This window comes from Pagrus major, chromosome 21 (genome assembly GCF_040436345.1).
Source record: "Pagrus major chromosome 21, Pma_NU_1.0".
Taxonomy (NCBI): domain Eukaryota; kingdom Metazoa; phylum Chordata; class Actinopteri; order Spariformes; family Sparidae; genus Pagrus; species Pagrus major.
Window position 1 is genome coordinate 20,636,586 of NC_133235.1, and position 16,576 is coordinate 20,653,161.

Sequence of the window (16,576 nt, forward strand, 5' to 3'; positions counted from 1 at the left end):
GTGAGTTATCACTCGCTTTAAACATATTTTTTGTGCAAGAGCTCGCAAGTGGACAGCTAACACAGAGCACTGCAAGTCAACAGCACGGTGTTGCTCAGAACCCAATTTGCTGAGGAAATAAATGTCCTGTAAATGTCTTGCAAAATGGAAACAAATGGCTCACTATGCTTTAACACAGCAGCAGGGTGCATCTCTAGACACCAGTTGGTCCAATTTCACAACAGAATGGGCCCAAGAGCACAGCGGGGCCTGAGATGTACTGTGTGGCAACACAAGTGTCATAATTCCTCCTTTTTTAACTGTACAGTGATTTATTTGAAGCCAGCAGTTCGTTCCAGTGCGCGAATGCAAAATTGAGGCAGAGCTCATCTTCTGAGAACAGTGTCAGGCTGCTGAACAGTGCACTTTTCGTGCCAGACTCCTCAATGAGGGAAAATCTCATCATCCCAAACTGGAGCTGTTGAGAAGCTGCAACGATCGACACAGCCCTCGGCGAGACTCCGAGCGGCTTTTATCAAAACGGGCACTGCAGAGTGTCCGTTCACACAGAGGACGATACAGGCGCTCAGTTTACAGCACCACCTCAAATCGGAAACGCTGCATTTTTTAAGAAAAGCGACCAAATGGTGCTCAGCAAACACTGTAGCATTCTGGTAGCATTTTTCGTCCAAATCTCCATAGAAACATCACTCCTAACTGGCAAGCCATTAAGAATACGACTCTCAAGAATGACTTCTTCAGATTAGATTCACTTTTGGCTTCTGATAGCTGCCGTTGGCCTCCTGTGCCCTGGCCTGCTATAAATTTGGCTGAACCCAGAGATAAATGTGCTGTCTTGTTGCCAGAGGCTCCAGTTTTTAACACAGGGCAACCCTCCTCACACTCTTGTCATGATTTATGCATATGTACATGAATGCTGCAGCAATGGAGTCATTAAGCTCCCTAGACACAGAGAGTTATTAACCATGTTGCCTCCAGGAAAGTTAGAAAATGAAGGCTTAGCGTGCAGTGAAAAACTTAGACCCCTACAACCACACGGGTATAATGCATTAGGGTGCCGGCAGACTGAACAGACATCAAAGAACTAGCGGCAAAGAAGGCGAATCGTTGTGTCGCCTCGCGGTGCCTGTGTCTCCACCAAAAATCTGCACTTGAACACACCACAAAGACTACAGTTGTCAGCCAACTAGCTCATATGTTCTGCATCTGTGTGAGAGGAAATAACTCTCCATACCACCAGGTGGCGGTAATCTGTATTCGTCATTCAAAAAGAGAAACTTGAATACTCAGGACTGCGGATACACAAACTGTAAAGCAGCATTTGCCTACCATTTACACACCTTAAAGAAGCAATCAGACTGATTTCTCCCGCCGAAGGCCTCTGCCGCTGATTCAACATGCTCATTCGGCTGAAAAGCCATCGACAAGCGCCGACGGTGCAGGAACACACTGCAAAAACTAGAGCCACAGATGCTCAACGACAGCCCCCACATTGGCCCCAGTGTGTCAGGGCCCTTAGGGTTATGATTTCTGCTCACAAAAGCAAAAGTGCTTGCAGAATGGAAAAGAAAATGTTTTCAGACTTTCAAATGTTCCACAGTTTTGAAGAATTACCTCATTAATAATGCAGTTCTCAGTCATGGGGCAGCATCTGGTCTATGCACCACTCAATTCAAACCTAAATGGTTGAGCTATGGTTGGAAAATCACATAAGGGGAAACAAAAATACAAAAGAGTGGACCGACATTCAAAGCTCAAAGAGGGCCACAGGAAGTAAATCCTGACAGCTTGGAGCCGACGTCCCGTGCTAATGGAGGCTATTCTGAAACCCCCCTCAGATGTCGGGTCCAAAATGGGAACTATGACTGTGTTCCTAGAGGGGCTGTTGTACATGCAGTTCACATACCCCACCGCATGACATGAGTCCTGGGTCACGGCCAGGGGGATTCAGCAGTGGAACAGCTTTAGGTTATTCCAGTCGGGGGAAGCAGGAAACGGGGGTATAAACAGTAAACGTGGGTCACATTACACTTCCTCTCCAGTGATTCCCACAGAAAATAAAACATCTCTTGACAACAAAACCCTCCTCAGAGTTCAGTGATGATTCACAAAACAAGTGACCAAAAATATCACTGCCGATTCAAACTAAAGCTGAGTAACAGATGCTTCAAACTTTGGTTTCCCTACACGTTATCAAAAACAACTGTCCACGGCAGCCTTTTTTTTTTTTTCCTAATTGTTACAGCTATGACATGTACTTTCCCACAAACAGCAACAAAACAAACTGGAAAACAAGCGCCTGGCATGTTGCCTGAGCGAGTCCTTTTGAAGACAGCCAGCTCAAGGCCAGAGGACATGTCAGAACACCATCAAAACAATGACATCCACCACAGGAATGTAGGACCTGAGTGATAACGCTCAGCTGGCACGTGTTAAACAAGCTGTACTGACAAGAGGGCTAACCTCAGGAAAGTAGTGCCAACAATGCTTAGACCATTCTCAGTCCAATGAACACAAATGGAGAAGGAGTGAACTGATATATACAGTAAGGATATTCTATTTAGAGCCAAATGTGAGAGCAGATGTCAAATTGTTGCATTAACATTCGGCCATAATGTCTACAAATACCCGAGGGTGGCCGAAGCAAAATAGATTTTATCTTCACAAAAAACCCTTTATAGATCATTTAATGTTCGGTTTCACACTCAGTCAGGCTGAATGGCCCGAAATACTGCTAGATAAGGAAAACACAGGATTCATTCACACAACAGTCACTTTCATGGAAAACCTCACCAGCCTCATTTGGAGGAAAAACTCAAACATGTCCTTGAAGATTGACTGACGCAGGGAAAAAAAACAAAAAAACTGCGACATGTCCCTGAGCTGTTAAGGGAATTACATTGAATTTCCACAGCCCTGAAACCTTTAAATAGCGCGTTTTCAATTACAGGAGTAACTGACTTGTAACAGCAGAGCTAAATCTACCATAGTGCATGCTGTGATACTCTGCAGCATTACGGCCCCACGTACCGAAGGCCACACTTCCTTTATCCGGCATTTTCCCCTCCTCAGTGAAGAAAATGTGCTCCCCGAGGGAAAGAAAAGTGCCTGTATGAGGTTTCTTTTCAAGAGGCAACTGAGCTTCTTTTCCTAAATAACTGGATAACTAAAACAAGATCGCCGCTTGCTTTTCTAAATGGCGTTTTATGTAAAACGCTTCTGCGGTCCAGGTTGATTCTTTGCCATGATTCTCCATTCATCCCCAATTAAATGAGATCTGAATCCTCCCACAGTTGAATTTCTGGTCTCAGGGAAGCATTTCTATTCTAAGGACGCTTCATTCTTCACCATGATCCTCTATCCATCCCCAACCTGGATGAGGCCAGAATCTTCCCACAGTTAGTCACGGGACTGCTGGCAGGCTGAGGGGACTTGGAGGCATATGCGCCTTTCCATCTGTTGCTCACTCACTGCTCTCCAAACCCCTTCCTCTGTCAGCAGCCATCTGCTTCCAGCCCTACCCCACTGGCAGGAAACATGAGCACTTCCACCGTAGGATATGGACGTCGCACAAATTGAAAAAAAAAAAAAAGAGAGGGAGAGAAGAGCCTATGGCAAATTTAATTGGCTGCTGTCTCAGCCTTAAAACATAACGAGATAATGTTGATTGAGGGAATTATAAAGATCACAAGGCAAAAAAACACAAATGTAATCCTGCAACTATTTTGGTGTTGGTGTTTACACTGCTAGCACAGGAGCTTTGGTGGGGGCTAGCTGGTTAGCATTCTTACTTCCGTAGATATCTCTGCAACACAATACATCCTCATAATGTCAAATAATATATAATGTCAATTTTTTTTTATCAACATTCTGTTGATAAGTTCAGTACATTTTTTAACGTTTTCAACCAAGATTTATACATACTGCACCTTTAAAACAGGATTTCAAAAAGCAAAAAATTCTAATGTTTTATAGACATCAATTCATCTGGAAAGTAATTGGCAAATGTCTGTAAAATGTGCGTGGAAAAAGGGAATGTTTCGTATTTTTGATTAAAAAAATGACTCCTAAAATAATTATTGTCTGTGAAAAGTGTACTGTGTGCCCTTGCAGCATAAAAGAAAATATCAACCATGTCACATTGCCATATATTCCCAAGAAACGTATTTTTTCCATCTTTCTTTCATTTAAATCTAAAGAATCGACTTAAATCTGAACGCCCACAAACGTATGTACGGCTGAGACACATATCTCTTATTCTATAGTGATTTGAAATGAATCACTTCCCTTTAATAAAACATTAGACAGGAACTACTCCACAGTATCCATTAGCAATGTCAGAACATGTCAGCAGAGTGAACAAACAACCCTCTGCTTTCTGCTCATAAGAGATTAGGATGAGTATCCTCGACACTACTAAATGTTCCTTTAAAAAGAAAAAAGCCCCGACCAGCCCCCGCCCCTCCACATTCACAACACAAGAAAAAAATTAGCTGTCCATCAATGGGTGAGAGAGCGCCTTTGTCCAATAGCACAATGGAGGACATTCTGCTGTGGAGGATAGCGTCACATTCAATAAGCCAAAGCTGAGGTGCTGCAGCAGAGCGAGGACAGCAGGGTTGATGCAGAAATGACACTCTGACCCTGCGGACCTCCCGGGCCTTCAGACCGAGGCTCTGTTTACAGCTCGCCAGTTCAGCTCATCTCTGCTGACCCGTGGTCAAGAGTCGGGCGCATTTCAATGGGGGGTCTAATGGGCGTTCAGAAGCTGCAGATGAGAGAAAGTGTACAGGCTAATCACCAAACAGGGAGTCTTTTGAGGAGTGAGCCAGATGCAAACCCTGTTATCTGGTGTGCGTCTGTCAGGGGCGAAGGCTGTTACTACTATACCCCAGAGAATAAACCTGTGACGTAAACTTGATGTGAAGTGTTTTTTCAACACTGCTCTCAAGGATTAAACATGGCTGAAACCTGATACTCACCACGCTCAGCACAGAGGTGGTTCAGTTGCAACAGATGCTACGAAGGATCTGACAATGTCCTCAAGTTAACAGGAAATCAAAAGAAGCTTATATTTTTATCAATCCCCGCTCGGGAGACTTGACATGGAAGCTGCATGCACATTTCAGGTGTTCTTCAGATTAATCCATGTTACATCACATCAAAAGGCTCAACTGAGAGCTTGACGGTGGTGTTGGAGACCTCTGAGACTGAGATGCAGCAGAGGAGTGCTTTACTACCGCAGATACAGAATCATTAATTTCTCCAACATGGATGCAACTGAAGTGAAATGTGTATTTTCAAGGCAATCTGTTTGCCTAAATATTCATAAATACTTCCTCGCTGCAGAACACAGGACATCCTAGAGGTCTGTCGGTCTAAGATGCATGCCATTTACTGTTCAGTGTAAAACTAATGTTTGTCTCTAACTATCCTGAAGAGGCAAAATGCTAGAACTACATTTGTGCAACTGATTTAACAAAACAGTTAAATCAGTTGGTGTGGGGTTGATGCTAGTTTATCTTAGCATAAAGACTGGAAGCATGGGGGGAACCAGCTAGCCTAGCTTTGTCATACCTGATAGCACCTCTAAATCTTAAGACTTAGTTTATATTGTGTTTTACAATGTGCGGAAAGAGGTATGTAAACCTGCGGTTTTATAGCAAGTCGCATGTTTTAACTATTTCTTGGCAAACAACAGCTGGGAGCAGTGACTTCCTGGAGTCTTGTTGTCGACAGGAATTGTTGTTTTAACCCTCAGTTTGTGTACAGATTAAACAAACGGCATGCAACATGTGGATAATCAAGCTTTAGCTTAGTTTTTTTAACTTTGGACAGCGCCAGGCTAGCTGTTTCCTCCTGTTTCCAGTCTTAATGCTAAGCTAGGCTAATCGCCTCCAGCTTCACGCTTAAAGGATGGACACGAGGGTGGTACCATTCTTCTCGTCCATCTCTCACTAAGAAAGCGATCGAGCATATTTACCAAGATGGCAATTTTCTTAAGAAATAACAACAATAAGATTTGCTAAACATTGTTTGCCGACCAGTCAGTCGACTAGTTTGCTATTCTGACAATGACAGGAAATGTTTACTGCATTATAGTTTTCTAACAAACAAGTTTAATGTCAAATCTTGCTGATCACTAAAAGTATTAATATTTTTCTTGGCATTTGCATTTGCAAACTTGATAGCTGTTCAAGCATATTTGTACTGCAAGTACTGCTGATTACAAAATGCTAGAAATCTAAGGTGTTATACATAAATGCCTCAAAATAATGAGAAAATAATTACTATCTACACGTTTCTGAAGATACTGATCTTCAATTTCACAGTGTTTAAACAGTGCTGCCTGACTGACTCTGTACATAGAAAGATTAAAAGAGAGAGCCATGGTTGGGCCTATTCCATGCTTCACAGATGTATTTGTGTGAGCCTTTATTTAGGCACAAGATCTACAACTAGTAAATACTTACTGAGCTACTCTATAAACACCAGCATTCCACATTAACAGCAATTTACATTGACATACCGTGTAAGAGACACAGCTGGTGGTATTGACTGACATTTCTAACTCTATAACAGTTTCTAATCCATATTCACAGATACGGTTTTGAAATATAATGAGCACATTGTGAAGATTTCGCCTGCCAAAAGTAGCAGCGGCATTCTCCTTACACAGATGGCCCACAGTGACAACTGTAAGCCCAGCTCCTCCGATCAAACCCAGACCCCACAACGACACACACATCTCAACCTTTAAACTGTTACTACTCGTTGGAAAATCTCTGTAAACTCAGCTTTGTTACATAATTTATTATTAATCACCAGAATTTGCCACCATGAGTCTTGCATTGAACTACAAGAGCTGTATTGTACAGAACTTCTGTGGTCAATGAAAACAATGTTAATTAAGATATTTCAGTGTTGTCCGTCCCAGCGGAGGAAATAAATCCTGCTTCAGCAGCAATGGAAAATATGCATTATCATCATTCTCTGCGTGTTATTAGCAGATGAGCACTCTGCTCATGCTCTCCTTGGCAATTGACTACAAGAGAGATGCAGTGTGTACCAGGACGCTGCTTAGGTGACACACAATGCCAACAGAGAACTCTGAGGCTTCAGTCTGTGTGCGTTTTTGTATCTCTCTGTGTCGGCCCTACTGCTATCTAAGCACACAATGTCCCATTGTGCATTCTTATTAGCCCTTTCTTGAAATCCCAAGCACCCCTCTTGAGCGGCAGTGGATTTAGGTGGCTGCCCTTGGTCTGACATTGGACTGTCTGCTGGAAATACGAACGTCAGCGTGAGCTTTCGCAGTTGTATGAAACAAAGTTACTGCTCAAGATACAAGGCGACATGACAACAATGCAACATCATAATGCTCGGCTCAAGGAAATACCCTGAAAATACCCAGAGGTCAGTGTCCTGAAATCATGAACCTGCTGTCGAGACAGTGTGATGCCACCTTGAGGCTTAAAAAAATAGCAGAGAGGAGTCAAATACAACATCACCCTGTCTCCGCTCATCTGTGCCAGTCATATCACTGTCTACAGGAGCTTTTGTACTTCATACACCATACAGCCACGCTTTCTACTACCTACATAACGGTATGTAGCAATCAGAACTCCCATTGCAAATAGAACCAAAGAAAACTATTCCCAGGGCGTAGTCCTGTTAATGGAACACTCCTCCACAAATGAATAGCTAAAAATATCATTGAAATCACATTACAGATGCCTTCTCTGCAGCTGTCTCCGTATCACAGTGATCTGGATTTTATTCATTTATTCCCCATAAATCAAATCCGTACACATATCCAGGCTCCAGCTCTAGTTCAAGGATCAGAGTGTAAACAGCACTCCACTCCAATATAGCTCTGAGTCAGTGAAAGACACATTTATAAAAAGATTGTTTCTCTGCATATATTAACCTATCTGCTATTGCGAACGATCAATTATGCAGCGAGGAGAAGGTATCCAATATCTTGCCAGACAAATGTTGGGTTCATTAGCTTGGCCGTCTGAACTAACTCTGGTGTGTTAAGAGAAAAACATGGAGCTAACTTTGAGGTTGAAGTACCTTGACAGTGACATGCACATACATGTTGTGCAACACTGGCGACGTAGAGGTACAGCTTCTCGGTTGTTTTTTTATTTCCTTCCCTCTGCCTATGACTCGACAGTATAGCGGAACGAGTTTAACCTGCAATCAGTTTATCGCTGCTGTGGTGCAATCCTCAGTTGGATCTGACTTTCTTGGCTGACAGCTTAAAAACTTTCCTCTGCAACAAAACTTTCTGCTGCATCATCAATGTTACTTCACGGAGAGGCTTAATGATGGCCACTGGCAAGAAGACCGGCCGGTGAAATTACTGCGATGATTAACTCGGCAATATTGAGATCATCACCACATTTGGCTGTCAATGAGAAAGAGCTACCAGTCATTAGACACATTGCTGTGTAGACTCCATAATATTTCCTTTCATTTTCGCCCATGTACAGCATTTGCGCTATCCCCTCTGCTGCTGAAATAACGCATATTTCCCTGTTGTGGGACTAATATAAAGAATTATCTTATCTTAAATGCTTTTGTTTTTTATTTTGTTTTATTTTATTACCATGAATCCAATAGACCATATTCAAAAAACGTCCGTTTTCCTCTGACGTCATGTTCGGGGTGGGACGCTCAAAAGCTGGGATAATGTGATGCTGCTGTGTTCCATCCAGGTTTCAAGTTTCGTGAACGTAGGGAATCTGAATAATTGTTATCATTTCACCACTTCCTCATTGATCAGCAAATGAAAAGACACCGGATAGTGAAAATCTTGAGGGACATCAGGTCACATTTCACAGCAAAACAATGTATTTGATAACCCATGAGCTAACGTTAGCATTCAACCACTTCCGAACTAAAACGACTGATTAAATCCAGATCTTTCCACTTCGAAGCTTAAATGGACGTATCTAAGATGTGCGTCAATATCTTGAAATTCACTTGTGTCTGTTTGTTTTCATTATTGGTTTGTTGGTTTGTGAGCAGGATACCACAAAAACCACTGACAGATTTCTACAAAACTTGGATAGAGGATGGGACTGGGCCCACAATAGCCCCCTTTAACTCTTTTTCTGCACCTGTCCTGTCGTATCGTGTAACATTATCAAATAGTAATGTTAGTTAGATTGGTTGAATGCTACATTAGCCTTTTGTTTAACGGATGCTAACTGGTCATCAAATATCTTGCTTTACCTTGAAAAATGGCCCGATGTGCCAACAGATTTTCACTATCCTCCATCTTTTCAGTCAGGAAGAAGAGAAACAATATCAATATTGCAGCGTTTATAGGAATTGCAACCTGGAGCACAGCAGTGCAGTATTTCAGCTTCCCACCCTGAACATGTCCGGCTGGGGTCAGTCCTGTCCTGAACCGCATTGTAGTCATTATTTACAAATTGCTCTTCAGTATTTTTGGCAGCATCCCACAGCTGGTATAACTCATTCTGTAGGTCAGTGTGAATAACAACAAGTCAATATGTTCCATCATGGGGAATAGTTACAGAGACTGTCTATGAGCTGGTTGCTCACACGGACATGGAGCCCAGTCCTAGACCAAAGAAAAAGTTAAACTGACACAGCCATTGAAAAAGACATCTTATGGACTGGACCACATCGTTGTCCAAGAAATTGCACTTTTTTATATATGATTATAAAAAGTTTGCCACATTAGCAACTCCACCATCTAATCCTGGAGGTTTTACAGTCACTTAAGCATAATGTCAGTAAAGGTCAAAGACTTTTCAACTGAGCCACAAGGCTGGATTAACCGATTAAATGATTGTTAACAGGAATTAAGGTGCAAATACATATCTTTCTTCATTTAAATCCCAGCACAAGCAACAAGAAATGGTAATAACCTCAACTGTTTTCAAAAAACAAACTCCTTAATTTCAAGCGCACCTGAGCCAACATTGAAAATGTGTAGTTGCACTTCTGGGTGCAAGTGCCAACAAAATAGTCTCACTCTGGAGCCCTGGTTATGTGTGTTTCTGTAAACCAGGTATATGTTGAAACTGTAACATTTCTTATGTTGCAACTTTACGTTTCTTTCGGTTCAGTTTTCCATTTCAACACTTCGCTTATGGTCTGATTAGGTTTAGTCACAAAAACCACATCGTTAGGAAAAGATCTTGTTTGGCCTCGAAATACCTGTTTCGGTGTCTACAAACATGGCTGGACATGTCCAGGGGTCTCCTTAACAGTATCCAGTGGTGCCATGGTCTTTCATCAAAAATATCCAGCGGTTTGAGACTTTGTGAGACAAATGTTGAAACAAAGTCTCAAACGGCGGTCACCAGCTTGGCAGCCTTCCCGCATGCAACTTCGCCACCATCTCCTCCATGTAACATGTAACATGTAACGTGAATGTGATATGACACGTTTTGTAGAAATGTCAATATGGTATGTAGCCTGTTATGTGTAAAAAAAATAAGAAGAAGAAAGGTTTAGATGAATCTGTGGTTTGCAGAAATGTTACCTGGCTGCCAACATTTTATCCTGGAGACTGAGTTGTATACTAGAGAAAACCTCAAGCTCTGTAGTATTCCACTATAGGAGTACTGGTAGTTTCTGGGACACTGTGCAAAATATAATGAGGTTGCCATCTTTAATAAGCTGTGTGCACTGTACTTGATGGGAAATTGAAGGCAACTGGGACCTAACAGCAATTTGTCGGCCCCCAAAACAGGTTACCCAGGCCATACTTATTAAAGCCTCTTGGATTAGTAGTGAAGCATCTTCAAGGCTTTAATAGCGAATCAATTTCTTGGCCTTGTCATTCTCACAGCTTATCATGAATTACATGCTCGTCTAATTCTAATCAGCCTCAGCAGACCTGTATTCACAAACATAATTTTTTTTAAAAGACAAAAGAGAGAAAATATGAATTGCCTCACAGAAACTGAGCAGCACCCTGAATATATATATATATATATATATATATATATATATATATATATATATATATATATCAATCACTGCGAAATGAACAATGTGAGGCAAAAAAAGTGTCATCATCAATATGAAAGGTCTTATTAATCAAAAAAACAACAGGGGAACCTTAGTAACGATGGGAATTCATTTTGTGAGGGTGCAAGGCTATAATTTCTATTCACTCCTTCTTCAGCATTTTCAGCTAAATGCATGAGCCACCGGTTCCTTAGCAACAGACTCTGCAATGATGCAAGATTGAAGAGGAACAGCTCTGCAGTTCCACTTTGCAGGTGAAGTCGGCCAATGTCTCCTGTTGCAGCTCTTCAAAGCCTCGTGGAAGTTACAGTTATTAGGGGGGACTGCATCTCATTTAACAGCACGAAAAAGGCACCAGAATCCACATCACAGCTAATGCCAGGATTTTCACGAGAGGGACGCCAAAATCTGTTATGCGTTTTGACATACTGTGCTGAGAAATATCAATTCAACACCAATCTTCCTTCACAAAATGTCAAAGTTTGCCCGGAACGTGTTAACAATGTGCTAAACAGACTCATAAATAAACAGTAAAAGGTGGGTATGCTTTGCACTTCTGCGCCTGTTTTTGTTGTTTAGCAGTGGATTTTTTTGCTTTTCGTTTAAACATTTCCCAGTTTAACATTTTGTTTAAGCCTGCAGGTGTGGACACAATAACACAACTATCATAGTTTTGTTTTTATTCCCAAGGATATCTGGCCAAATATAGACAATGTGAGATCCTGCTGAGAGATTTCTAGTCTCAAACATCAACAATAAGCATCGGTACATCAGAATCGATGGGCTTATTCCTCAGCATTTTGCTTTTTGTTTAACAATCACACAAACAGTGAGGAAGACGTCACAGATTCTCCACCAACAGAAGCTGCAGTAGACAATAGCACAGTCCATATGTCGTGTTTTGAGAACAATCAAACCGTACAGTGGTCTTTAGACGTGACCCAGTATTCATGAACTTGCGGGCTAGCCCAAATGCTAACATACAATTTTAAAATTTAAAGCACCATCTTTTCATTCCTTTTGTTCTGAGGGTTGTTAAAGGGCATTCTGGGGGGGGAGCTCTTTAACTGAAGCAGACACAACAGCTTGAAGGAGAATGAATCCACAATAAAAGTCAAGTTCACGACCACAAAAATACTTCTCAAATTTATGACACCCACCGCTGGAAGCTGCTGGTGAAGTTTTCCTTCAGGTTGAGTGTTTGCTCATGTTTTAGGAAGAACAAACAAACAAAAACAAATTTGTGAGTAAAGCGAGCTATAACCTTTCTGGATTTTGAGGAGGTACATCTAAGAGATAAATCATAAAAGGCTCCAATGTTGTCCCATCAAGACTGAATAAAGACGTGCCTTCATTGAGGAGGTTATGCAACAGTCCTAAGGCACCAGAAAAAATGGAAAATCGTCTTTTTCTAAAAAGCTTGAACTGAGACACAGCACACCAGTTGATTGCTTATCTTCACAAGATGCATTCTTTCAATAAAAAACACATTTCCATGGTCATGACCATTATGTTGTGTGACGTAAGTCAAGGTGATGTAAAAACTCAAAAACATTGTTCAACTAGAATGTCACTGGGTAGAGCGCATACCTGCGCCAAGACTCAACATTCCCCTTTTGTACTCACTCATAGATAGCAGCCACCTAAATGCAGCAGATCCATGCAATATTCCCTGAGAAATTAACAAAAGATGTCGAAAATCCTGTCACGTAATGTTACAGAAAGTGAGAAAAAAAATCCTGGATCAACACAAAGAGTTAAAGGGGGCTATTGTGGGCCCAGACCCATCCTCCATCCAAGTTTCATAGAAATCCGTTCAGTAGTTTTTGTGTTATCCTGCTCACAAACCAACAAAACAATAATGAAAACAAACAGACACAGGTGAAAACATAACCTCAGCAAAAGCAAAACAAAAAGTACAAAATCCAAGTATGTTCGATGTTGGCTATTCTTTCCCTGTTAAAGATCTCTGACAGTCCTGATAACCATTAATATGTCACCAATAAAAATTAAACCAATCAATATCTTCCTTAAAGTTGCATTTAAAAGGTGCACCATGTAAGAAATGGCCATCTATCCAGTTCATACTCAAAGCAAATAAGGAGATGCACACTGCCTCTCACAGTAGCCTTTGTGAGCTAATTAGCTCTGTTAGCCCTGCAATGAAATGTTTACACCGCTAGCACAGTAGCTTTAGACTGGGACAGACTGGGGCTAGCTGATTAGCATGCCAACTCTCTTGCAATACAATAAATAGACGTCATAGTGTCAAAACTGTGATTTCTTCACATTCTTCTGCTGATTTTTCAACGTTTTTTTTTAACTAGGTTCTCACATATTGCCCCTTTAAGCATCTTTTGTTTGAGCATTCAACTACCTTTCCCATGACTCTTTGCCGTTTGCATGCTGTCAACGCCTTTACAGGAAGCGTAGCTGCTGCACAAACAAATACACATTGCTGTGTTTTTGCTAAAAAGGACAAAATGCTCACATTATCTCGCCCAGTACAGTCAAACACTAAAGAATAACACTTTCAAATCTCGCTCTTCCACTGTCAACTCATAATTTCTGCCAAAAAACAAACTAGCCAAGCTGGTTTAACTGTTATGCCAAATTATTCCTCAAATCCTGCGAATAGATTTCCAGCTTAGCTGCATCTCAATCACCACAATGCCACCGAAGATGTTCTTGGTGCAACCGTCAGCCGCCGTGATGCTCCTGTAAAAACCTATGACTGCTGACTTTGATGGACAGTCCACTGACTGCTATGTCACACACAGCCATTGATGGGATAAATGGGCGTGTGAGTAGCAGGGAGAAACCGCTACCATCATTTAAGACGCTCACATCTGACAAGTGCATCATACTCACTCAAGCTTTGCACATATCAGTGGAGAGGTCGCTGTCATCCCTCAGTGGTCAGGTAACAACATGTGGACTTTATTTAACAGTTTTGACACCTGCTGAGAGGCTTTGTAGCAAACTCAATTATGTCCATGTGCCTCTGCATTGCTCAGGGCCAATCATTAGTCTCATCTAACATGTCAAAATCAAAATGAATATCAAAAATGAAAGGAGAAAACACCCAGACTGTAGTGCAGAGCAGTGTGCCATTAAAGAAGTAGAAACAGTATTTGAGAGCTCATTACTATCACACAGGCTGGGAGCTCTGCTGAGTGCCATTGAACGTTTTATTGTTATAACACTGCAGTGTGCATGGGGGGCAATTTGAGCAGGACTATGAGATCGACTACGCCCCCATCCTCAAAGTGTGATTGTTGACACTGTCCTCTGCGACCATCACAATGTGTACATAAAAGGAAGGGACAGGAGACAACAGACACACATCCACCCCCCACTCCACCATCCACCACCACCCCCCCAGCCCTCCTCAATGAATGAGAAGCTCGTATGATCGCATGATATTTCCCCTCTTTTCACTCACCTTCAATGGAGATTACGTGCTCTCGGATCTGGTTCTGCAGGGCCAGGTCATCGATGCGCTCGATCAGGTCGTAGATTGCGTAAATGTTGGGGTGGACAGACTCGAACCGATGGATCTCTGCCCTGATGGCCGCTGAGTTGGACAAAACAAACTGCGAGCCCGCCGGGCCGGGTTGGGCAGCCTGGCCTGAAACAGTCCCCGAACCGAACTGGCCTGCCCCTGAGCTCGCAGACGATCCGGATCCGAACTGGGACGGGATGGACTGGGGAACCGGGACGGGAACTGCCACCGGGACCGTGCCTGGAGTGGGCATGGCCGGCTGAGACTGCTGCGAGATACCGGACACTGGGACGCTCGACTGGAAATTCATCTTTGTTTCTGGTCTGTCTCGTCTTCTTCTGTGTGGACTAACTCTTTTACAGCCGCAGCTCAGATATGAACACTAGAAATTTTTTGGGGGCTGAAGCGACGCGAACAAAAGAAGTCCGCGCGAACTGATGGTCTGGAAAACGATCGGCGCAGAAGCATCAATAGTTGGTCGCCAATTGCAACAAAACGCGGCTCTTGCTCATATTATTAAAACTTGACTGTGATTCATTTTCCGTTATTGGCCAGATCTATCCAGGGCCCCCCCCTTTTCTCTCTTTTTTTTCTCCTCTCTTTTTTTTTTTTTTCTCCCGCAATGCCTACCACTTGGACACTCCTTTCAGGGGGCTTGCACGGCTGTTTTTTTTTGGTCAGACCCCGCGTTTCCTCAGCTGCTCTGTGTGAAAGGAGACAATGGGCTCGGCAGGCTTTCAGCACGGCGCCCCGGGTCCGCTGCCTTCAATGCGTTGTCTCTGCGCTGAAATGAAATCGCGTTCAGTCCTCTTTGGTCCAAGTGGTCCCTGCCCAGCGCCCTCCTCCGCATGCTGAAACGTCACCCATCACGTAATTGTACTTGAGATGGGGGAGGGTGTGATTGGATTTGGTGGAGGGGGAGAAACTCGCAACGTGCACATCATTATAATAACCTACCTGACAGTTATGCAACCGCACACAAAAAAAATAATAAAGAAATATAAAATAATGTTTTTGGGCTGCTGTGAGATATAAACCGAGATGCTGCAGATACATTGCATTTATTGTTCAGAGAAAACATCCCAGCTGTTACACCCCACGTTCACACTTTCACACGTGTGCGTGCACAGACTGCAATATGGGCCTTTAAGGGACTTCCTTGCACCAAATGTGTATTGGATCTCCTAAAATGATTGTGTAGCCCCTTCATTTCTTGGATCAGATTGGAAAGTAGATGTCTGGCACATTTCCTGTGGCCCCCACATCTTTGACATACTCATGTGTATTTAGCTGTGACAAGATAAGATGATCCTGTATTAGTATGGCAGTAGGAAATGTGCATTATTACAGCAGCAAAGGGGGGAAATATAGAGCATCAATTATAAAAACAGTTATAATAAATAAGTAGAAAATATAAAAAAGAATACAAGTACAAATTCAACAATAATTTGAAATATGTATATTGTGCAAACCCTAAAAAAAGGCAGTGATACAGCTGAGTTTTTTTTATTATTATTGTCTCAGACACACACCTGGATGTCACATTAGGCCAACCTTCTTCCCAGCATGCATCACCAAATATCACTGCATGTTTAAAAGGTACTCACATTATAGGATCTTATAGTGGGGTGGTGTGGTATGGATCAAAAAGGGAAGAGCAGAGCCACCTGCTGGTGTGAATGCGCATTACAACAACAGCTGCTCAAGGCCAGATGACTGTCACAATCAGTCAAGGTTCTGGTGTTGGTGCAGGAGTGTTTGTGGTGGTGGAGGGACAAGGCAAACACAGCTACAGACAGAAAAGCATATTTGTGTATGTGTGTAATGTGTGTTTGTATTACGTCATAACTTGAAGTCAAGTGACTTTTCTGACGCAGGAAAGGATAAAATAACTCTGCCAAGATGAGAAAGTTTTATATAAAAAATTCATTTAAATATAATGGAGGAAAAATTAAAGCATTACAGTTCCTGAACTCCCAGGCAGCCTGCGGCGTTTCTCACACATTAATAATATAGAGGCCAATAACCATTTTTTATTATTCCTCCCTC

The 16,576-nt window shown here is 42.3% G+C and overlaps 1 protein-coding gene across 1 annotated transcript in view; it reads right to left on the reverse strand.

Annotated features, from left to right (window-relative positions):
- agap3 (ArfGAP with GTPase domain, ankyrin repeat and PH domain 3) overlaps window positions 1-15,151 on the reverse strand; it is a 130,506-nt gene extending 115,355 nt beyond the window's left edge. The window contains exon 1 of the mRNA XM_073491262.1: window positions 14,468-15,151. Coding sequence (XP_073347363.1) covers window positions 14,468-14,837 — 370 coding nt within the window. The 5' untranslated portion in view covers window positions 14,838-15,151. The remainder of the gene's footprint in view (window positions 1-14,467) is intronic.
- Window positions 15,152-16,576: the final 1,425 nt, after the last annotated feature.